Below are 26,067 nucleotides of genomic sequence, written 5' to 3' on the forward strand. Positions count from 1 at the left end.
TTGAGCTCTATTAGGAGCTCCTTCAAGACAGGGATTGTGATTCATAAAGACTTGAGCTTTATTAAGAGCTCCTTCAGGACAGGAGTTGTGATTCAAAACACTATGTTATTTATTGTTTCAATAGACGAAAGACACTGCTATGAGCAGTTGTAACATGAACATTTTAACACAAAGCTGAGATCAAATAAGATAAGAAAAACAAATCACATCAGGTGGAAGGAAGCGCTTGAGCAAGGACAGTGGAGGTGCGGGGGAGGGGTGTAGCTCGTGGACATAGTCGGGAAAATATTTTAAAAGAACGCATTACACCTAAAGACACATGATATTCATACAGTTCACAATGTCAGTGAAAGTGCATGGGCATAGTGTTCGTGGCAGGTGTTCCGGTATACCACCAGGAATTCCGCTGACCTTATATTAACAAAGCCTTTAATTTGAAAATCAACTGCATGTCCTTATGTGTCATTGATTTGTTTGCCCTGTTATAATGTTCGTTAAGCTAATGGTTATTATTACAATGACATACATACTGCATTTTCTAACGAAGATTTCCTATGCGTAGGAAAGGGGGGAGTGGGGTAATAGTCTGCTTCCCCTACTTTTGACAGTGGTGTATATCCATAAGCTCTCCCCTCCCCACACTCACACGTATTTATCCACATTACGATTGCGCTTCGCAGCATTATTGGATCGTCCCGCTAGTTTCATGTAACGCGTAATAATTATAAAATTATATACCAAGACATGTGTTGCTGGGGTGTCAGTCACAAGCCACACCAGTACCTGCCATACTATGGATATTATACCAATTTAATGCGTTGCAACCAATCAGAGAGCAACAGGAAAGAGACGGCAAGGGAAATTCGTCTAAACATCTAAGCTCAAGGAAAGTAGAGATGAGGGGTTGAAATAAAATTGCTCACATGTCCCTTTAATGTTATACGTTAATAAATGTCTTGTAACTGACAACATTTAAGACAAACATTCCTTGTTTTGTACTGAGAGTCACGTCTTTCTTAGAGGTCTTGAACCTTCAGTACCCGGTAAATAAACATAAGTTAACGACGATTTTACATGAAAACGTCATCGTTTTGAAAATACAAACAACTTCATGATCTAGGGTCTAGGGATCTGGCTAAAATGGTATAAATGAAAGCCAATTACATTTTCATTGTTATTTACTATCGAATAAGAGACCTATACAGAACCATCAAGAGGTTATGAAATGGGGCGATATTTTCTCATTAACTGTGCTTTTCTTCTTCTCCTGGCATTTGCTCTTCCAACGAAATGTTGCTTGCTCTCAACGGACGGAGGTAAGAACTACCAAGTAGTCATCAATATATAACTGCAATTAGTCAAGTTTAGACACTCGGTTAACTTTTAAAAAAATAACGAAAAACTTGCGAGTAACCGTTTATCTAAAGGATTTTCTCCCATTCAATTTGTTTCTTTATTATATACAAGTGTATATATATAAATAGCAATTTCAATGATATACCTATATTCCTTTGCCTCGGCCGTTTATTTCAATTTCATTTAACAGTGTCTTATCAAAGTACCTCTTTCGAGATCCGGCTTTAAGGATCACAAAAGATTTCGAATTGGTTAAACATCATGATTGATCTCTAAGGTAAGGCCATATATGTCACCAAAAATAGAACTATTATTGTTCGATACAGGTGAAAAACGCCTAGAGTGGAATTACGACCTTTCTACAGGTTTCGAACAACTGGACATTCATTCAAGTCCATAGCCCATAGTCCATAGCTTAGTTGGTTAGTGCCCGCATATAAAGCGGGAGGCCCCTGTTCGAATCCCGGTAGAAGATGGAAGTCATTTCTACTGTTCTGGATTTTTCAACTCACTACAATTTCAATAACTTATATATATTCTCATCAGAATGGTTTGTGTACGCAAATTGTAGGTTTACTTCATTTCATATTTTCATCCTTACATTTTTGAAAATGTTGACACCACTTCCATCCAAGTTTACAGTGTTCATCACCCGTTCAACAGCCTTACCAGTAAATCAATTAGCTATCATTCTTATAGTGATAATTGCTTACATACCGTTAAATACAATACTTGCTAGTTCGTATATACTTTGAGAACGGATATGCTTTCTGAGACTTACGGGGAAAAAGAAAATGGATACTACTTGAATTGGAAAAAGGTTTCCATTCCCACAAAAGTGCACGCAAAATTGTTTCAATTATTCCAGTTGCTTGCTTAAATTATTGACATATAATACAGGTTTATTATCAGTAACATGAGATATAAACACAATGAACTATGATAACAGCTTACATAATTAAACGCCTACAGTGTTTGTTTAGCATTCATTTACAGGTTTTGCTGTATGATGTAAACATATATTAGGTATATAAACGTACACGTTCTTAAATAATTCTGTCATAAATATTAACATGTTCAAATATTCTCCCCCGATACCCACTCCACCCCCCTTCTGCACCCGCGAACGCCCCCCCCCCCCTTTTTTTAAAAAAAAACAACAAAAAAACGAGACAAAATGAACGAGAACGTTTTAGGGACTAGCATGAAGAAATTGTGGATAAAGTGAAAACATTTCAAGACTAGACACAAGTAATAAACAATTAGAAACTGATAATTTCCTTTCTACTATGTGTTATGGTTAAGTTTCTTAAAGTAGATCAGAAAAACAATTACTAGATGTAATGTCATGGTTGGGGTGGGAGAGGAGGGGAGTGGCGTTGCCACAATTTACACATTAACTGTTCCATCTACTAGGCATGAAGTCAGTTGGAAACTAATTTACGATAGCAAACAAGCAATTCAAGTATCCCATCTATTAAAATATCAACAGAGATAGTTTAAAGATATTTTTTAATGACTTTCATTCTATAAGTGTACAAGCACAACGCCTTTGTATACTTTATTTGCTTAAAGTTTGGAGGATTACCCTTACGCCTATATGGTTGTATGGGAATCGCTACGCCTCTACCAAAGGTAATTCCATAAACAAACATTTCAATTTCTTTAGTCTAGAAAAAATTATATAAAATTTATAGATAAGATCAATTCAATGTATATATGAAAACAATTAATTAATAAATTAGTTAAAGTAATTAGAACAGAAACAGATTTAAAGAAACTATAAGATATAAGAAGATAAATATTAAAATAGATAAATATCAAACCAAATACATAAGTATGAAAATATATCAGAGGATAAAACGAAGGATTTTAAAGTCCATTTTGAGTTAAAGGTGCAGCTCTGTAAATAAAGGAATTTCAAAGAGTAATTCTAAACTCGGAGTGATTTAAATATGTGAAGGTCTAGATGTAAGCACACAAACATTGCTTTATAATTTTCTTCTGTGGATGTTAAACAAAAATATTTTTACAGTTTAACTTGAAAAAAGGAATGAATTTCATTGTAACTATTATATTTACCATTTGCAATTTTATGTTGCAGTAATTCTCATCAGAATGGTTTCCGTACACAAATTGTGGGCTCACGTGGTCTCATTTTTTCATCCTTACACATTCGATCCGATTTCCGAAAATATTTTTAACCACTTTCATCCAAGTTTACCTGTGTTTACCACTCATTTGACAGTCTTTCCAGCCAATCAGCTAGCCATAATTCTTATGAAATAGATTCTGAAGCATAGCTGCTGGTTTTGGAAATACTGTATAAATGCACTGGGAAAATTATTTTTAAAAAATGCTTTTGTATGTTTTAATCATTTTTAACTGTGGGACGTCGTAGCTTAAGCAAACTATTGCCTCTGTACAAGAGACACCCTTCTTTTAGCAAGATGACATACATCCCAATTTTTTCAAATCTATATTAGGTCTTAATTATTCAAGGTAGTGATAATTGCCTATATACCGTTAAATACAATACTTGTTGGTTAAAATATAGTTGAGCACGGACATGTTTTCTGAGACTTACGGAAAAATGAATATGGATGCTACTTGAAGTGGAATAAGGTTTGAATTCCCAACACTGCTTTATCTTCTAAACATGTTGACAGTTGGAAACTACTTTACGATAGCAAACAAGCAATTAAGGTATCCCATCTATTCAAATATCAACAGAGATAGTTTAAAGATATTTTTTGAATGACTTTCATTCTATAAGTGTACAAGAACAAGGCATTTTAGACTTTAGGTGCTGTAAGTTTGGATGATCACTCTAGCGCCTATGGTTATGTTGGAATCGCTACGCCTCTACCAAAAGTAACTCCCTAAACAAAGATTTCAATTCCTTGCGTCCAATTTTTAAATAAGATCTACATATGAAGACAAAGCATTAATTAGTTGAAGTGATCAGAACAGAAATTGATTTAAAGAAACTAAAAGATATAAGAAGATAAATAGTTACAATAGATAAATATCTAACTAAAAAGATAAGTATGAAAATATTTCAGAGGATATAACAAAGGATTTTAAAGTCCATTTTGAGTTAAAAGTCCAGCTCTGTAAATAAGGAATTTCAAAGAGTGATTCTAAACTCGGAGAGATTTAAATATGTGTAGGTCAAGATGTAAGCACGAAAACATTGTTTTATAAGTTTCTTCTTCGGATGTAAAAAAAACTTTTTAGTTTAACTTGAAAAGAGGAATGAATTTAATTGAAACTATATTATTTACCATTTGCAATTTTATGTTGTAGTAATTTTTATCAGAATGGTTTGCGTACACAAATTGTGGGCTCACTTGATTTCATTTTTCATCCTTACATATTCGGTCTAGTTTCCAAAAATATTGACAACCACTTTCATCCAAGTTTACATCAAGCTTTCATGTTTTTACCACTCGTTTAACAGCCTTTCCAGCTCAATTAGCCATATGTGTTATGAAATAGATTCTGAAGTTTAGCTGCTGGTTTGGAAATACTGTATAAACGCACTAGAAAATTAAAAACGTTCTTTACTTTTTGTATTCTTAATTATTTTAAATTGTGGGACGTCGTAGCTTAAGCAAAATATTGCCTCTGTACAAGAGACACCTTTCTTTTAGTAAGATGATATTTCTACCCATTTTTCAAATCTATATTAGGTCTATCCATTAAACAAGGTAGTGACATACAATACAATACACGCTAGTTTATATACACTTCAGCGCGGATATGCTTTCTGAGACTTACGGGAGAAAAAGAAAATGGATGCTACTTGAAGTGGAATAATGTTTGAATTCCCACCAAACAATTCTATGGGAAGTACACGCAAAATAGTTTTACTATTTGTTTTTTTTTTTTTGCTGACTGTTTTGAAATGTAATACAGGTTTTACCATCAGTAACATGAGATACAAACAGAAAGTAATATGAGTACTGCCTACATAATTAAACGCCTACCGTGTTTGTTTAACTCTACGCAGTGAATGAATGTTGATTGAATGGAAAAATCTTTAAACATTTGCTAAAGAATTTTATCGAATGTAAATGCACAATTGTTTCAACTATTTGAGTTGCTTGTTTACAGTATTAACATGTAATACCGGTTTTACCAACAGAAACATGAGACATATGTGGTGCGTTGTATCTTATTTCGTGGACTATTTTGCCTTCCCCGACCGCCTTTTGTTTGTATAATAATCCAAGCCGTGTTATCCTACTGTGCACATACAGTTGTTCCGTTTTTGTTATATTTGTTGGGCTTTTCTCGATTGGATAGTATCCATACATCACTACTCAAGCCACTGTTACTAGATATAATTCTTCAACTAGCCTTAGCTGTCGCACGCATTTCTGAAGGTAAGTGCACATATTGCTAAGATTTTTGAAACCGATTGTTTTTTACTGATGTTAATGTATTCTCTGTTTATATCACGTATTATGAAGATAAAAGGATCTGCGTTCTCGAACTTGGAGAAAAGAGAAGTCTAATTCAGATATTTAATGACGGTCGTGTTTATATATTTGGTAATAGTTTAGTTTGTTGTTTCCGTTGGAATCTTGGCCTTACCTTTATTGCAAGAATTTCCATATCCATATCTGGTGTGGAGATAAACAATTCCACCTTTTAATCCCCCGGAATTTGTTTCACCAGTACTGCGAAAGAGATATTATGTATCTTATTCCATTCAGCGATAACCGTTGGTCTATACCATGACCGGACAACAGAGCAAGAATTGATAGCCTATGTAAGCAAAGTTTGAAGCTCTCATTTCTTCTAGATTAATTAAGCGTAAATTTCTTACGTTGGAGATTGTCTGCTCCAAATCGATACGTTTGCCTCAATGTTTATGAGAACTTAAATTTGAAAAGTGATAGTGTCTATATAATACATTTCTACATACGATTCCCCCCTCCTCCATCCTTTCGCCCCCTTCTGCCACCCACTAGCGGCTTTCAAATTAGTCATAATTCATAACTCGAATATGAGTAACGCCTGCCACATGAACTGTAGTGTGTATGCAACCTCAACCCCTACCCTTAGATTTTATATCATACTCTACCCATTGATTACATGACCGTTTTACCTCAAGTTTGGATTCAATGACTTTGCTTTTGTCCACCTACACATGTAATATTGTTGTTTATTTACACATTTTAAAATAAATTGTTTTTTCACGCTACCTATATAATAAGCTTAGATGATATTGGACAACAGACTTGCAATATGAAATTATTTGTAATATTTAGAGTGGGATATTTTATACAATAAATGGAATAAACGACTCATTTTGTTGTTATTTATATATTGATTACTGTGCAAATTACTGTCGGATCGCTTTACAGGGTGTGTTTAAATATATCAGTGCAAATGCATAAAGAACACATTTTCACCACTCACCGAATTCTAGTGGCGTAGCTATGGTTACAGGGGTCCCGGTTTAAAGGATTTTAGCTAGGGCCCTTCACTGTTAGTTTAATTGCACTTGATGCAAAACCTTACATGCAAAATTAGCTCAGTGATAGCTCAGTGTAAGCTCGGTGGTTGACCCCGTTGCCTTTCAATCATAAGGTCTCGACTTCGAGTCACTCCAAGATTAATGTACGTCGTACAGTTAAAGAGTTGTTGACAATTCATAATCATGGACGTTAAATATGAATCTAGGAGACTGACTTCGGTCAGCTTGCGGCTTTGATAAGCCAATGATGGCTTCTTCGCGAGTTCCTGCTTTCAGGAGGATCTAAAATACATACATACATGCATTAGAGAAGGCTTGCGTAATGGATCTGATACTGAACTTGGCAGTTAAATTATCCACCAGAACAAAATGTTAGTGGAATAAAACCGACTCCTGAATTGCCATGTTGGTAAACGCATTTAAATATCCTCACAATATCATGACTGAAAGTTGATTATCCGAATGCTTCAAATTTTCATAAAACTCCCCATTGGGGCCCCTGGGTATTGGTGGGTAGGGGGCTGAGTCAATGAGCCGCCTATTGCTACTGCTCATCTAAATTCGTCAAATTACTCCCAAGGGAGACAATTTCAGATATCCAACAGAAAGACAATGTACTGAACAATACATACAAAAAAGAAATACGAGTCAATGGTCAGTTAAAATTAATCAGTATATGCGCATCAAACTACCGGCATAATTCTTTCTTTACTTTTCCTACAGACTCTTGGTACTTAACATGGTATCATAAATATTCATACTTCTATTGAGTATAGCACCCAACTATCTTCACGCATGTTTCGATTAGAAATAAATATTCATAAGATATGTTCTGGTGTCCTAATTGTTCACTTGTTATGGTACAACTGTGACAATTTTATGGATTTTTTTTTTTAAACATGACCTACTGCATATATATAGATGTTTTTTGCACTTTCCTTTTTGTCTGGTGTATGTATGTGTTAGTGTTTATATATGTGAGTATCCGTAATAATCATTGTATTTGTCACAACAATGAGTCACGTATATACTCCTACGCTGATGTGAGACGCGGCGTTCGGTGAATGCTTAATACTGTCATAATAAGAATTGCTCAAGTTACCTTCTTACATGTATGATAAATTCAAGGAAAGGTTCGTTATAAGATTGCCTAATACGTGCTTACACACCTGATAGAGTATATTTACAATGTTATATACCTGTACTTAACTAATTGGCGCAGGTTCAATCATTACTGTTTACACTCCCCGGGTTGAAAACATGGGGAGAGGGATGAAATTAGAATGCTTCACCTCTTTATAGCACCACATATTGACACAATGCCAGCCCTCTACAACCCTTCCTTTGAAGTAAGAAATCTCTCAAACGGAGCAAGCTTTTTGCTAAGATGTCTGGGGCAGTTGGTCTTCACAAAGTTCTCTATCGTGTAAGCTCTTACGATAATAGATATGTTTACAAACCAAACGTCTCCACACACGCAACGCTATGTAAAATATATTGCTCGCTTGATACCTTACGTGAACAACTGCATGCCATCATGAAATATTTCGAACATTCAGTTGTTTATCTTCCAAACCAAATACGAACACCGCTTATGATTAATAAATACATCAACCGCTTCAATGCACATCTGTAGGCATATTGTTTAATATAATTGTCTAGGAAAATGTTTAAATGAGTTACAAAGATTCTGTTGCATAAGAGTTTGTAATTACCTTTGTATATCAACCTCATTTAAACTAAAATATAGAGAGTAAAAAGAAGATTCGTGTACATAGAATTAAATCTATATTATAATTTCAACCAACAAAGGCTACCGCCATTTTTATCGTAATTCTTTTTGGGCTTGTTCATTTACTGTTTTGTTTTAATTATTTGATTGCTCTCTGTCTTGTTGGTTTCATTCCTTCTTGCTTCCATGTGACCATTTTGGTATCGCTAACAGGTTCACTTCCTTCAATGCAAAAAAGAACCTATTAAGTTTAAAGTTTCGTAACTTTTCCATATATTTTATTGAATGATGCAGTAAATCAATATGTAGTTGGAAACATAAATTGTCATAGTGACGCATGGGTTGTCACGGAATTTACCATGCACTATGTAGACATTTCCACGTCTTATCTTGCAAGGTAACGATTTATTAGAAATAGTTAAGTGAGACGGAGGAAGCATCACGTTATATTATAATTTATTTAAACCCAATTCGTGGCCAGGAGAAAACCTGGTGAACCCATATCCAAGTTTGTTACACTTATACTTAAAATATATATCCCAAAATGGTTACGACGGGAAGTTTCTTATAAGAATTATATATAAAATGTGGCCATTTTAATATATTTAGCCATTATTTTATATCACTTATTAGATCCTCAACATGACGTAGTGGATATTAACTTTTGTTCAAAATATTGCATCGCTAGTATCCCAGAGGCCGAGGGTAGGGCAACCCTTATTCCTATAGTACTGTCAAAAAGCCTTTATTCCGTGTATTTACGTTTGTAAACTAAGCTAATAAAGCGTTGGAGTTATAATAACTTAAATAATATCAAGGGTAGGAAGATCATTATTTCCGTCACGGATGTCACTTATATCGTCGGAAATTAAATCCCATAAAGAGTGAATAGTTATGATTAAAATTTCAAATAAATAAGGAAATATATACCTATAATGTAATTAGTGATTTACTACAATTTAAGCCGTAGTTCTCTGTCAAAACGTTGCATAAATCCCCCGCCATCAAAAACAATTAACTTTTTTAATGATTTACTATAGTTTATTGTATTGATGACAAGCCCACAGCAAAGAAATCTGAGTTGAAGAGTCACCAAAAAATATAAGGAGAGGCTCAATACTTGCTTCCTGTAATTTTGTTTTTACACACGACGGTGGCACAGAGGGGGTGGGGCAGAGTATATCCCCCACCCCCCCCCCCGCGTTCACCCCCGCGGCAACGGACCTGGTTGACGGTGAGGAAAATGTTTAGAGAGACTCGATTAATTTTACTTCAATCATTTTTTAAATCTATTTCACGCATGTGCACAAAAGTTAAGGATGATACTAAACTTGAGTAAACGATGAAATATGCATATAGACACAAACAAATGACTTATCAGCTATAGTGACCACGAGAGAGAAAAACGGAAGAAAATAAAGAATGGAAGACAATTATCGAATCAATTCTTATCTCATGGCATATAAACGCTTACAAAAGTAATGTATATGGTTAAGCCTCATTTGCATATGAAAATCAAGGCTGATGCAGTATTCTGATTAACTTTTTTTTTTTTTTTTTTACCACGCTTGGTATCTTTATTGGTAACATTCTTGTGCCAATTCGAACATATTTGAATACAATAAGGTCAAAAACCTTTTACAAGTAATGATAGGTACATACAAAAACCATGTTGAGTCGATATGAACTGAACAGTATAGTGCAATTACTAAATGAGTCTTTTAACTGCTCGTAAGAAATGAAAGCTTTGCCTCTATGCTTGAGTTCTTTCTCAAGTTTAATAGCAAATTTTAACTTATAAAAAAAAAATCTCTACATCTCATTTCCGTGTTCGAATTTTTCTTGCTGAAGATGAAGTACTTGAGATGAAAAATTAAGAAATTATATGGGTGATTTACAGAATAATGAAACCCAAAGCAAATGTCATTCTTCGAAAGTATAAATTGTCTGCCAAAAATAGCTTGCTCCACATCTAAAATAAAGTTCGATATAATAGGGCAGTCCCAAAACAGATGTAACAGGGTCTCGTCATAGCGGCCACAAAAGTGACATCGTGGGTTATCGATTTGCCCTATTTTATGACGGTAGTGGTTTGTTCCAATAATGCGATGGAGGAAGCGAAATTGAAAATATTGCATCTTGGAATCTCTGACAGAGCGAAACGGGGCTTGAAAAATTTTCTCCCATTGGGTGGCTGTGATATTAAAATAAAGATTCCATTTGGCTACAGCCGCAGGAGGAGTGCTAACACGAGTAATAAGGCTATTATAAATATGTTTAGAGACAGAGGGAATAAATTGGGGATATTCACTAGAGCTATCAACAATATCCTTGTAAACCTTCATCAGTCCATCCTTCCATGCTCTAGGGATAGACGAAATAATTCCATAGTAAACAGTAAATGGGCAATAATCTAATCTATACTTCTCTTTGAACGCAGTATTGACAATGGACGATTGTCATTGTCAAACAGATGTTTCACCTGCCAAATACCTTTTTGGAACATTGAGTTGTAAAAAACCACCTTATTGTTAATTTTAATAAAAGAATTGTTCCAAATTATCTGTTCACCATAGTTGGAATTAGGCGTAATAAAAGAGTGCAATGACCATGCATGGCAGACATCATAAATAAATGCATTACTAATTTGAATGTCGTTTATTTTATAATTACAGTTAAACAATAGGGATTTGCCGTACTTTTTCAAATGAAAATCGAAAAACAGTTTCCAGTAGTTATCGCTACTGTTGTTATATCTGTTCACCCAGGTACACTTAAGGCTACGAATAAAATACTTAGTACGTGTGACATTTAGTCCACCTGAACTGATAGTACCAATCATAGAGGAACGGCGAATTTTTTCGGGTTTCCCACTCCAAATGAAACGAAAAATAATGGCATCTAGTTCTGTTATAAACTAGTGTGGGGGATTTGGGAGAATTTGAAAGAGATAAACCAACTGTGAAAGCCCAAGGGCTTTAACAATGGTAACTTTTCCAATTGGAGTAAGGTCCCTCTGCGACCAGACACCCAGTAAACGTTTGAGCCTCGAAAGCTTAGGAGGAAAATTCGAACTGAAAAGGTCTGATCTGTTATTTGTAAAAGAGACGCCTAATAAAGCAACAGGACCGTTAGACCAGTTCAACCCAAAGATGTTACGGAACCATGGCTCCTTCTGTGTCTGTCTACCTAGTGGGAAAAGGGAAGATTTTTCCATATTGACTTTTAGACCCGACGACTTCTCAAAAGTACTAAAAGTACTAATAGTTTCTTTTAAAGAACTATAACTACCGTCTAAAAACATGGTCGTATCGTCCGCATATTGTAGTATTTTAATGTTGTTGTCAAAAAGAGATATACCATTGATAGCATTATTATCATTTACACACAGTGTGAGAACCTCAGCACAAATAAGAAATATATAAGGGCTTAAGGGACAACCTTGGCGTACCCCACGGGATATTTTAAAATCAAGGCATGAGTACCCATTGTTAATGATTCTGGCGGAATTGTTAGAATACATAGTTTTAACCCAGTTAATAAAACTTTCCCCAAAACCAAAGAATCTAAGGGAGGTGAAAATAAACTCCCATTCCACACTGTCAAATGCTTTTTCGAAGTCCACGAGGAACAGTAAACCTGTTTTGTTACTCGTGTTACAATACTCAATTAAATCTAGAACAAAGCGGACGTTTTCCCCAATAAAGCGGTTTTTAAGGAAACCCGTCTGGTTATTGCTAATCACTTTGGGGAGAACAAGTTTAATTCTTGTTGATAACACTTTTGCGCAGATCTTGTAGTCAGTGTTGAGGAGTGAGATTGGACGATAGTTCTTAATAAAGTCCTTATCCTTGCCATGCTTTGGAATTAAGGTAATAATTGCACGACCCTGCTCGGCAGACAAGTCAAAATTAGTATTAGCGTAATTTAAAGCATTAACCACACAATCCCCGATAACTGGCCAAAATTTCTTGTAAAATTCGAGTGAAAGTCCATCGCTACCAGGGGATTTACCAATGGACAGTGAATTCAGAGCGTCAACACACTCAGCAGACGTCATAGGCCCATCACAGCAATCAGCTTCATCCATACTCAGCTTATTATAATTAAGTATATTGGAAAAAATTAATGATGGGTTCACCTCTCCACTGGTATACAAAGTGGCATAGAAGTCCCTCAAATTAGCCAATATTTTCTGTTTTTCAATAAGTATGTCGTTATTATCAGTTTTCAATCTATGAATACCATTATTTGCTTTATTATGTTTTTCGAGATTTAAAAAATATTTTGAGTTTCTTTCACCATATTCGACCCACTGCGCTCGCGACCTAACGATGATCCCATCAAGCTTTTTATGATACAGGGATTCGAGCTCTGATCTCGTATCTTTTAAATTTCTCAAAGTTTCCACTGAGCCTAAATCGTAATAAGACCTTTCGAGCTGGGATATCTTATTCAAAAGATTCCTTTCATAGTGACGCTGTTGTTTTGCTTTTAATTTTGAATAGCTAGTAGTAGCCATACGGACTTTGTATTTAGTAAACTCCCACTTAGCACTGGGATTAAGATCATTTACACCATTCAGCTCGGAATGTAACAGGCGTGTAATCTGATCAACATATATGGAATCCTGTAACAATGAATTGTTTAACTTCCAGTACCCAGGACCCCGTATATCAGAAGAGCAATGGATGTTTAATATAACAAGAGAGTGATCTGAATGCAGCCCTGGTGAAATATAACAATTGGAAATCAACTGAAGTAAATGTCTAGAAATTAGAAAGCAATCTAGTCTACAATGTATCCCAGAAATAGTATTGGAAGACCAGTAAAATCGAACTTAAAGGGATTGCGTTCACGCCAAACATCGACCAAATCGAAAACATTCATCAACTCCAAACAATGCTCTCTGGCGTGAAAATTAGTCTCTGGGACTCCCCCCTTCTTATCGATGTCAGTATTAAAAACAAAATTAAAATCTCCCCCGATTATAACACTTTCACAGGCAAAGCCACAAATATCGGCTGACAGCCTATCAAAGAAGGACGGAGAGTCTATGTTGGGGGCATAAATGCAAACAACAGAATACGTTTTATCAAGAATCTGCACATCTAGAATAATAAAACGACCATGGTTGTCAAGTTTGGAGTTAAGAACCGTCACATCTAGACTGGGGTTCAAAAGAATACAAGAACCCCTACTAGCTGAAGACCCGTGAGAATAAAATACCTTCCCACCCCATTCTTGACTCCAACGATGCTCGTCAAGCACGGTACTATGGGTTTCTTGAATAAAGGAAATATGGTTATTGTGGTTTTTTAAAAAGGCAAAAACCTTATTGCGTTTAGAAAATTGCCTGAGACCCCTAGCATTATAGGTTACAATTTTAATATTAGAGATTGAAATAGCAGCGATCTAGCCTACTATAGACAAAAGTAAGTATTCTGATTAACTAAGTATGTTTGAAAAGCTTTGTAGATAATCTCATCTAAATTATGACAAGAAAAGAACTGCCGTTATGCAGAGTTCCTTCAAATTATTGTTCTAAAGACTTGTATGGACTTGAAACCACGGTATGAGCAGAATGTATGTTGGAATGTATGTTGGAACGCCATCTGTGCAGATCTTGCCTCGACAAATTCATCCTGGTGACATCTGCTTTGTGAAAAACCCAAAGTAAAAGTAAAATTAGACATATTATCAGCACAATGATGATAAGCTCTCTTTTCCCCGTTCCATTTGTCCTGTCCTTCTTTTCAACAGAATGTTCAATGAAACAACCCCTCATGTACGGAGGACGACTGGCCTTTATTGATGATGGCAGCATTGGAAACAACAGTCCTTCACCTGTCGCTCAAACACGAGTCTTAGTCATCAAGGTGCCACCATCTATCCTCAAAGGGAAAAAATATCCAGGACGTGGCGGGATCGGTCGTATCGTCATGGCAGGGGGAGGACCATGTGGTGGAGAGAGGTCACAAATTACCTGTCCATTGGCCACAACTGAAGAATCTATCTGTCTTGACTCTAGCCTACCTTGCTATCAGAGTAGGAATATTCATTAGCCTATATATATATATATATATATATATATATATATCCTGAACTTCTTTTCAACACTTTGATAAAGTCGTTTTGTCTGTAAAAAATAATTAGTGATGAAGATAATTAAGTTTCTAAATTTCCTACAAATTAAAGTAATATTCACTCATGTTCAGGTTTCAGCCAGTATTTTGTTATCATTTTCAAGTTTGTCGCCAGCGCTGAGGCTTTGTTGTGACTCGTTAACACTCTTTAACTTTTGGTAATAATCCAAAGAAATAAAGTCTCATGACCTCATTTTCGGAATTTACGCGACTAATACAATTTCTTATGAATGAAACAATTACTCTACACTCCATGATTACACAATGATTTTGCGAACATTTCTTAAATTGTTCTCTGTCAGCTCCTCCTACTTATGCCGAACCGGAACCACTGTCCTTCTCTGGCGTTACAACAACGAGCATCACCGTGACGTGGCCAGCTTGGGACGAGACAGTCGACCATGGTCACGGTCCCATTGTTGAGTATAGGATACAAATACGAGGACCAGGGGAGTTGGAATTCACCGAAATACCAAAAGGAAGACAACTCTCTCATCAATTCAATGATTTGAACGAGAATACTGAGTATGAATTTCGAATTGGAATTATCAGAGACCCCAGCAAACACATAACATTATCATAACATTTTTAAAAGGTCGTAGAAACGTTGTAACAAAACATTTCTATATTATATTTATATAACGTTATTATGATGTTATTTTATAACATAAAAATGTTTTAAAAATGTTTAAAAAATGTTTTGTTTTCAATATTATTTCAAAATGTTGTTAAAATATCATAAAAATATATTCTACCGTTAATTAGATGGAAATATGCATTGTGGGTATATGATGCATTAAAACTACGAAAACAATGGCACTTCATCAAATGTGATTCAAATATGCTAATAAACTTGCATGTTAATAATAATATTTTAAAAACATTTTTAAAACGTCTTGCTATATAAAATATCTTCCTAATGTTATAATAATATTTTCTTAAAACGTTATATCATAATGTTTTTAATTTGTTATACAATAACATTGAGGAAAATGTTTTAAAATGTTTTAAAAATGTTTTACCTACAACATTATATCAAAATGTTTTTCAAATATCATATAAATATTTTCTAATGAAGTCAGATAAAAGTTTGCATTGTTGGTACATACGCAATAAAATTAAATAAAAAAGACTAAAAACAAACATTGCCTGCACCCTCAAATTGATTCAAATAGGCACACAAACTCTTATATTAAAAACGTTTTAAAAACATTTTTATAACGTTTTGCATCACAAAATATCTTTAAAATGTTTCAATAATATTTTATTAAAACGTTATATCATAATGTTTTCAATGCGTTATACAATAACATTTGTAAGAAAATGTTTTTAAAATGTTTAAAAAATGTTTTACCTTCAGCATTATATCAAAATGTTTTTCAAATATCATATAAATATTTTCTAATGAAGTCAGATAAAAGTTTGCATTGTTGGTATATACGCAATCAAATTATAAAAAAAGACTAAAAACAAACATTGCCTGCATCCTCAAATTGATTCAAATAGGTTCACAAACTTTTATATTAAAAACGTTTTAAAAACATTTTTATAACGTTTTGCATCACAAAATATCTTTAAATGTTTCAATAATATTTTCTTAAAACGTGATATCATGATGTTTTCAATGCGTTATACAATAACATTTGTAAGAAAATGTTTTTAAAATGTTTTAAAAATGTTTTACCTACAACATTATATCAAAATGTTGTTCAAATATCTAGTTTCCTAATGAAGTCAGATAAAATTATGCGTTGTTGGTATATACGCAATAAAAAATTTAAAAAAAAACTAAAAACAAACATTGCCTGCATCCTCAAATTGATTCAAATAGGTTCACAAACTGTTATATTAAAAACGTTTTAAAAACATTTTTATAACGTTTTGCATTACAAAATCATCTTTAAAATGTTTCAATAATGTTTTCTTAAAACGTTATATCATAATGTTTATAATTAGACTATCGTGATAAATCACGGTAGTCTAATTATTATAAACGTATCTGTGGTAGATCACGTGATAGTGATTAATCACAGATACGTTTATAATAACCCTTATCCGCATTAGGGAGTGATGTCAGACCGTCAGGTCACGCTCCACTGAGCATCACTTGAAGCGGCCGCGGTTTGCAGTCGTGTTTAATCATAGATACGTTTATAATAATTAGACTACCGTGGTTAATCACAGATACGTTTAAAATAAGTTATAATTATAGGTTTCGGTTAGGTTCCCAAGGGTTAATATTAATGGAGCATGTTCTTTCATAATCCCGTAATAGAAATAAAAAGATTCAAACTTAGTTTCAAACTTAGTGTCACATGCATGAATTCCAGGAATTTGATCGGTTAAAAAAAAATCTCGTACGTACGACGTATACGCGCTAAATTTAAAACCATTACCACCAGTGTTACCAGCTTTAGCGTTTTACACTAGATTTAGCGTGTTTTAGACTTTTCTGGTGTCCTAGCGTACGTTTTTTCGTATCAAAATTGATGGTTCCCAAAAAAATGACCGTATCCGAAACATTCGAGGTGAAATTCCCGCTTTGCAACACACTTGAACCACTATTTATATGTTACTTTTACACAATGTTATCGCGGTCGATATATTTAAAATGAATAATGCAGAACGTACGTACAGCTGAGGCGTACGTTTGCATGTAGTAAACGTGAGGAGCGGAACTGTGGGCCATTGTGTGAGTTTATGTATACACTACGTACACAGCCTTACCGCGGATTGAGACGAGAATCGTCTGAATGTGTTGTATTTTTGTTGATTCTTCAGTTGTTTTGTTATGATTCTGAGCCATTATGACTTGAAGTTTGTTTAAAATAATCATATTCATAACAATGTCTATCATATAAGTAAGTGCAACTTGTGATGGAGGTAGTAGCCTACATTACATATGTGCATTAATATCTATATCTAGCGTTTTCTGGGATTTTACTTTTGCAAATCTAGCGTTTTTTGGCATTTGCCGCTGGTTACGCTGATTTGCTCATTTGCCATCAACTTTGCCAACTCTGCCAACTTTGCCTTCAACTTCAAAGTTCAACTTCAAGCCCGTACTGCTCTAGTTACTGCAGTAAGAATTACTCATTCAAGTCCGTGAATTATCCAGATTCTTTGATACTTTTCATCAGGAGTTAGGAGTAAGTCTATCGAAAACAAGAAGTAATTAGGTAAGTTCATTGTATTTTTCATAAATAATGCAAAATCAGCCTACCGTACTATAGTATAGGCTTATAGCATTAACGTAAGGTGTACCACTAACGTTATAGGCCTAGCCTACCCTACCACGATATGCACGTTATCACGTATTTTGAATGATGGACCCTGCGAAGTTCGGACACGTAAGAGGATCACGTAAGAGGGAATTTTCAAGCTTAATTAATTAAAAAGTACCTGTATGAAACAAAGTTCACCCTTTTATAGATCAGCTTAGCAGACATTAATTGTGAAAGTTTCAACATTTTAGGAAAATGTATATAGGCTAGGGCTACTTTTTGTACAGGAAAACCAAAGAGATTGGGGCTTGTTATTTAATAATGTGTAGGCCAGGCATAGGCTACCTGTTTTTGGTTAAACCTTGCAAAGAAAATGTGGGTGATTATATTACAGGTTAGGGTTTAGATATATTTCACACTATTTTTAATCCTTTTTTAACTGTTTGATTTGATTATTAGTACAGAAAATAAACAAAAAAGTTGGTTTTAGTGTTGTAGGTTAGGGTACTGTACATGTTGTTGGAAACAGGTGCACGCATTATTACATCGAGCCAACAACGTCCATTGTTGCTAAGTTCAGACAGCCGACTTAAATGGCCGCCAAAAGTTAGGGCTCGATTTATTAATGTGCATATTTCTTTGTCAGTTTTATATTTTTTACCTTTCTGAAAATGGTTCGGACCCTTTATTTGCAATCAGAACATTCATGTGTAGATGACTTGTTTGAGTTTGTTTATAACTTTTTTTGGGTATCGGTACAAGATTTGTCAAGAAATTGGTCCATGTCAGGCGTAGCTTAAAATGTTCCAGTGATATGTAACACTAATTTCCTATTGAATAATACAGTATAGAAGAAGCTAATTTCTTTGTTTTTTATTAAATGGTCCCAGCTCTTTTATTTTTAACCAGAACATTTGCAAATAAATTGAATGAGTTAGAACATAATTTTCTTGGTTCAAAGGTACAAATTTTCTCAAGACATATCTGCTTTGACATCAATATAATTGTTTCCAAACAGAAGCATCATCTAACTGAGTTTCCTGTAACTATTGTAACAGAGAGCATTTTACTGTTATCTCACCTTCCCCTTACCCTAGGAACATATTTACAATATCTTAGCTAGTAGCACAGACAGGAAGTTCTTACATCACACCTCTCAGAAACCTCCAACTTATTAGTTCCAGGAGATCATCCACACTGTAACCTCTAGTGTAACTTTCTACAACCAAAACCCTACACCTGTTTGTGCACCTATTATTATGTAATCTTCAGCAGGATGTGTGGTCAGCTTCACAGCAGCTTAACCACTGCTTATGTAGACAGAGTAACATCCTGTCCCATCCCCTTGTATTCCATTGTAAATGAGTATATCAGATGCAACTTTCACCATTTGTATTCAGTAGCATATATCCAGCCAAGGAAGATATCAATTTTCTAATTCTTGGCAGGAAAAGTTGAATTGTGGTCAGCTTAATCTCTGAAATCAAACAATTCGTATTAAAGTAGAGTCTCAATCAAGTATCAAAGCAACTTCAGTAAATCTCAGTAATATCTGTCCCATATATATGTAATATATAGCCCATGGCACTGATTAAACTGCAATAATGAAACTTGTATTAACACCAAAGCAAATAGTCTTGATTGTAGAAAGGAAAGAGCCGAGTCTCTTGCTTTAGTGGAACTTTATTCAAACTTTTATCAAACAAATGAACTTGTATTAAACCTGTTTTATTCCCCCGGGGGTGGGAGGTATTTTCAGTGAGAAAAATCCTGTCACACTGGTATGGCATGTGTCCCATTGTACTAAAACAAATTGAACAATTCTAGAAATTGCCTGCAAGAATCCCCTCTAGTTGACCTGTTTGATAGAGACTCAATGAAGTATGTGAGCTTGGATAATACTGAATTGGGTGCACTTAAAGATATATAGCCTAGTATGAGCCCATGCACACTTCTTCTGTGGTACTCCCTATTCAGAGTGAAGTGTCAACTACCAAGTAGAATACAATTCCCTATAATCCCCCAATCAAACCTTACTGGGGTGGAGTATCATGAATAAATTAACTTCCTGTGTATAGACAGTAGATTGCATAAACTATGGTTGTGAAGTAGCTCATTGGGTACAAACAAGTGTCTGTGTTCAACAAAGGGAAATTGGTATCATTGGCCCCTTAGTGGGGGATATAGGGCCTAATTGTGAAATAATATATACAAGACAGCATGACTTCCGTTGATTGTCTGGAAATCAAATTAAAGCATTGGGCTGACTGCTCGTATGTAATATGGGTGGGTATAGGTGTTTTTGGAAGATTTAGGTAACATTTGAGAGGAAATTGAACTTTTGATTATTGCAAAATTTAAAAAAATCTGATTTAAAAAAAAAAATCAACAACCCTGGTTCCAGGTTGCCCGCGATTCTCCCACTGGCAAGTTTTGAAATTAACCTGAAAAAGTCATCCAACTGTGTATATACCATAGTGTCCCCATGTTTACATGTACAAACAAAAATATATCGATCTGTCACTGAGTACATTTATGTGTCATAAAATTTACATTGCATACATATTAAACAGCACTACAAGTGCTGGACTCATGGGTACAGGCTCATGAGTACGGGTATGGGTAATGGCCTATACTGTAAGTACGGGTCCAAGGAAAATGAAACTGTGAGTATGGGTACCAGTACCGACTCATGAGTATGGGTACGGGTATGTATCAAATATGTTAGCCAATTTTTTTCAAACAGATGTTTAATACTTGTTTCCTTTCATTTGTACAGAAGCACTAAGGAAATGCATCAAAAATGGGAAGAGGAGCGATTTCTTGTTTGAAATCGGTGAAGTTCTAAGAAATACCCCAAATATGCCAGGAGGCAGCAACTACATGAGAAAGGTAATTGTAATTGTTTATATTAATGAAATAAACAAGATCATGTCTCTAAAGCACTTAGTGTTTGTGTAGATGTGAGTGGAACAATATTGTGAAAAACAAATGAATCGGCACAAACTTAATGCACTTGGTTCTGCATGGCAGAGCAGAAGAGTGATATCTGCAAAATGTTCTGAAAAATTATCATCAAATACCGTTTTTTTACCGGCCAAATCTGGAGTAACAACCATTCCCCACCCCCTCAGATTTGGACTTGGGGAGATAGCACCCTGAGGCAAAATGTTAGATGTGGGTGTGCTAAATTTATGTGACAGAACATGCTGTCAAAGGCATCATCGCAAAGCGATACGCCATATTGTCGTGGAATCAAGGTGCCCTTTTGGGGGATAGTATATGTATATATATGTTTTAAAATAGCCTATGCTATGGTGTGTTAGGCTATAAAATTCACCAGTTTATGTGTATTAAATGATGAGAATAAAAAAAGACATCGTTTGAAGATTTCAAATATAAGTATAGGCTTTAAATTCGCCTATGCTACAGGGTGTCAGGCTATAAAATTAACCAGTTTGTGTATAAAACGATCCGAACAGAAATTGACATCGTTTGAAGATTTACAAAAATATAGTTTTAGGCCTTAAATTCGCCTATGCTACAGTGTGTTAGGCTAAAAAAAAATCACCAGTTTATGTGTATAAGTTCTCAGAAATGCCCTAATTAATATGCCAGGAGGCAGCAACTACATGAGAAAGGTAACTGGAATTGTTCATGTTAAATAAACAGGATGATGTATGTGTTAAGCACATTCTTGTGTAGATGGAACCATCAGTAACTGCATGCATGTATAAGATTTTTAATAAAAATATATTACCATTGTTCTCCATATCTTATAGAAATCACAAGTGGCACAAAAGAGGAACACACAGGTGTATGAATCTGAGGTTGAATCAGAAGAGGGACCAGCAACTCCAGCGATTGAACCCTCATCGTCCTAGTATTGTGTTCTCAGATTTTGTTGTCTGTTTTTGTATTTGCTCTTCTAGTAATATTCTAGTGTTCTAGTATTTGTTGTCAGAAATAAACATGTTTACATTGAACACAAATAATGTCTCCTATATTTGACTTATTATCTCGCTAATCGGGGTGGGAGTTCAGCGACAATCACCAAGTAGTTCCAGTAGCTCAAGCTACCAAGTAGCTCAAGCTCAAGTACCCGCCCCTTTGTGTTCGCAAGAGCGCCGGTTGTCACGTCACAGTGACCTAGCATCCCGCTGCCAGAATTTTCGGGTACCTACTGTCAGTTCCAAGCTGCGCATGGCCAGGGGAAGAGGTGAGACACATACGACCCAGATGTGAGCTAAAGGGGGGGGGGGGGCGGGGTTATGGGGATATCTAATAACGTATTGTCGCTGTCATCCGATCATTTCCAAGACATTTTGATGACATTTGGAAATAATGTTATCATAACATTTGCTATAAACGTTAACATAATATTTTCCAAACGTTTCGTCTGATATTTTATTAACGTTATATTAAAATATCAAGTAAACGTTTTGATCAAATGTTAGGTAAACGTTATATGACAATATCAGGAAAATGTTTTGGTCAAATGTTATGAAAATGTCTTTAAAAGACGTTATAATAACGTAAAATATTGAGTCTTAGAAATAGCGGGAAAACGTTTTAAAATATTTCATCTAAACATCATGAAAACGTTATAAAAACGTTGTGATGATATTGGAACAAAACATTTTAAAACGTTTTCCCGCTATTTCTAAGACTCAACATTTAACGTTATTATAACGTTATTCCAAAACATTTTCATACCGTTTGACCAAACGTTTTCCTGATATTTTTAAAACGTTATTGTGTTTGCTGGGACCATCCCTTTGGAGACGGACGTCCAAGTTACATGCAAACGACGCGCACATCAGCGGGAGGTATATTTTGATTATGCGCAATTATAAATAAATATCACTGATACTGACTACGTATTAATTGCATAGGTCAGTTCATTTACATAACTTATTATAAGGATGATTTAGACAGAATTTTATTATGTATATGTAATAGTAAAAGAAAAATGGGTGCTAGTTAAAAAATGAGTGCTAGTTAACTTCTCTATAGCCGTTCTGATCTTCAAGATATTCAGCTTCAAATTGTGTTCTTTATCTTGAAGCATATTTAAGGTTAAGTTACTATTAAAATAATTAAGGGAGTTTCATTTAAATTTTGAGATGTCAAATGGAATTTGAAAATGCTACGAAATGTTGTTCGTTAAAACACGCTTTGTACAAACGGGTACATATATTCAATGTTGTAAGCGTTGGCTCAACTGCATTTACAGCTCATAGTGTTCTTTGCAATGCAATTAGTAGCGGTAACTATAACAGTCAAGGAGATCACACGGAACAAACTTTACTTACGTTAATGTTCATTCTGCACTAAATAGTATTTAAGCCATTAAAAAGAGTAAAAGAAATTTGCTAGATTTATTGTATCGCAGGATCATCAAAGACGTCAACTAGAGTGACGTCCTCGGGGAACAACCAAGTCGACTTAGGTACCGGTCCAGTAACTGGTTACAAAATCATGTACCAAGCTCACAATACGTTGCACATTGTGAAACGAGTGCCATATCTGTTCAGTTAACTCTCAACTTAAACGAATACAATCAGAGGCTTAAATACGGAAGTGGTCAATATACAGTAATGAACGATGTACAGACGTTTAAAACTTATTGTGGAGGGAATAATATTAACAGCTTCAATAATAAATGATTTTCCAATATCAACCACTCCATATAGGTGTGACACTATTCACACACTCTGATAAATTTGTTTTATGTTTTTCTTCAAAACAAAACGTTGCATTCAACTTTGAATCTCACAATTTGGATTCATCTCATTACAAACCACATTGCTGTTATTTGGTACATTGTTAAAACTTGACCTTCCTTAGGAAAAGTTGGTTTAGTGTTCAATACAAGCATGCCAGGATAAAGACTATGCGGGGGCCATAGGCCATCACATTTTGGGATATATTGTAGTCTGACTCACAAACAGGCCCGTAGTCAGACTTCTCCAAACCACCCCTGCATGCAGACGACTGCCCCCCCCCTCCCATTCGAACTACCATCATAGGTAAAACAAAAGCTGCACGTATTGCTCTCTCCTTTGGAAAACCCCCTCCCCCACCCCCTTCTCTCCCAAAGTCCCTGCTGTGGGCCTGTTCACAAGACTAAAACTGATCAAAAAATTAAACAAATTTGTCACCGCAGAAAATTGCATTGATTAACATAAGCTTAAAACGTTAAATGTAATACTGTGTCTATATTGTACTTTCTTAGATTTGGTTATCACTGACCTCGAATATACATCATCATCAAGACGTGCGGGTTATGCAAGTACTACCGTGATGTGGTCGGTGGAGGGAGTCACGGACTCGCACAGGGTTCTAAGTCAAAGTCTCTCTCTCCGACTGTTGAATGTCCTTGAATGCGACGGAGTGCCAACGACAGAGGATACTACACCAAGGGTAATTGATGTGGAGGATGGTGAAGCAAGGACAAGAACAATTCCTCGATTGACGGCAAACTCTCTGTACAGCCTAATGTTGAGCCTGAACACACAAACGGGGACGTATGAAAGGTCCAAGACGATACGAACAACTACAACGAGTAAGTGTATTCGATATAGTTCAGTGGCATGTGCAAGCAAAGGGCATGCATGGCCCCCATCCCTGATTGTCAGTCGAGGGTAATTGGTCAGTCGGGGGGGGGGGGGATATTTGCATTCAGTCGGGGAAGGAAACCTTTTGTTAAGGTTATTATATCAAGCTAATTTATAGTTTAAATATGCCTCAGAATGCACAAGTTGACGTCTTAACTTAACAATTTTCTTTCTAGGCAAGGTCACCCACTTACATAGTTCTAAAATTGTTTCGACTTTGGCTAAAAATTATCATGAAGCAAAAGATATTAATGATACAAACTAAGAATGAATGTTCAAGCCTGTTATAACCTCCCTCATGGGCAAGCTGGGCATTCATGCCAGCTGATCCCAACGGCGTAGTTGGGGCCTTGAGATGCATTTGGCGCCTCGGAATGAACTGCCATCTTTCGACGTAATCGATACCCTTCGATATCTCTACCTAGTGCTGACCTGCCGGGGCGTTAGACCTAGCGGACACAAGTTCCGAGCCGGTGAACCGGTAGGCCAATACGCCCCTGCCCTCCCTAATACTGAAACTACAAGGGTCTGAGAATATAATGATATCACCAAAAGAAATTCTGTAATCGTGATAACCGACGGTTTCTGCAAAAGATGTTGCACTTTTAAGCAAGTATGTTAATTGCTAACTTAACTACAAAACAAGCCAAAATTGGGTAAAACAGCTAGCCCAAAACGTAAACAAATCTCCTATATGTTTTAAAACCCTAATATATGCCCTGCACAATTAGCATATTACCGTTGTATTCAAATGGTTAGCCGCTTACCGAAAGGAAGGCACATACAATTTAACGATTGTATCACAAAGATCGTTTCTTGCATAATTCAGTGAATTAATAATATGTTGACGAGTATGTTCCCAAATTTATCAGTGTAATGTTAGTTTTCTCGTGTTGTTTTCAAGGATCAACTGGTAAACCAACGAATCTCCGGTTGAACATAAGGGACGATGGCAATTTGGTTTTCCACTGGAATAAACCTGAGTGTTCTCAACGTAATGGCCCTATTACCAGTTATTATTATACGGTAGCCAAATTCAAACCAAACAGAGTAAAGAAACCGCCTCTTGTTATCGCTGAGCACACTGAGGCCCTCAAAATAAAGCTCGAAAGAAGTGACACGAGGATAATGCATAATGTACAATATCTATTTACGGTCAGAGCAACGACTGGCCTAGGCAGCGGTGATTTGGATTCCCCAGCAGCTGATCATCAATTTATTTTTGAGTCTTAGTAGCATGAACCATGGAGCAACTACTCTAGTCCCTGCATGTAATATGTTAACCGACTAAAAGACATGTTTCTTCATCTCTCCTGTTACTGACGGTTGCATATTTTTAAAGACGATAATCATGTAGGTATAGACTATTCTTTGTTTTGTTTTGTTTGTTACAGGAAAACATACGGTACCTTCTTGTAATGAAACTATTAACTAAATGCTGATTTTTGTTTTGGACAAATGGAATAAAGTTTTTGCGCATAAAAATTAAAAGCAAAAA

General features: G+C 35.4%; 1 protein-coding gene and 1 long non-coding RNA gene across 2 annotated transcripts; both read left to right on the forward strand.

Moving 5' to 3' along the window:
- The first annotated feature begins 1,157 nt into the window (after positions 1 to 1,157).
- On the forward strand, positions 1,158 to 26,067 carry LOC139979082 (uncharacterized). Its single transcript, XM_071989746.1, has 6 exons — positions 1,158 to 1,316; positions 14,343 to 14,627; positions 15,028 to 15,278; positions 22,718 to 22,778; positions 24,188 to 24,517; positions 25,474 to 26,067. Exons 1-6 carry the CDS (start codon positions 1,226 to 1,228, stop codon positions 25,800 to 25,802), a joined length of 1,347 nt encoding a protein of 448 aa, XP_071845847.1. The 5' UTR covers positions 1,158 to 1,225; the 3' UTR covers positions 25,803 to 26,067.
- On the forward strand, positions 16,087 to 21,944 carry LOC139979085 (uncharacterized). The gene is made up of 3 exons (XR_011797076.1): positions 16,087 to 17,904; positions 20,729 to 20,841; positions 21,732 to 21,944. It is a non-coding gene; the product is annotated as an uncharacterized lncRNA (long non-coding RNA).

Source organism: Apostichopus japonicus, chromosome 13 (genome assembly GCF_037975245.1).
Source record: "Apostichopus japonicus isolate 1M-3 chromosome 13, ASM3797524v1, whole genome shotgun sequence".
Taxonomy (NCBI): domain Eukaryota; kingdom Metazoa; phylum Echinodermata; class Holothuroidea; order Aspidochirotida; family Stichopodidae; genus Apostichopus; species Apostichopus japonicus.

Bases quoted from the DNA above. Each gene is read 5' to 3' on its own strand.
- LOC139979082 (XM_071989746.1), top strand. From the start codon at position 1,226: ATGGGGCGATATTTTCTCATTAACTGTGCTTTTCTTCTTCTCCTGGCA. The intron at 1,317-14,342 runs GTAAGAACTACC...TCTTTTCAACAG, and splicing joins CTTGCTCTCAACGGACGGAG to AATGTTCAATGAAACAACCC. The intron at 15,279-22,717 runs GACCCCAGCAAA...TGTGTTTGCTGG, and splicing joins TTCGAATTGGAATTATCAGA to GACCATCCCTTTGGAGACGG.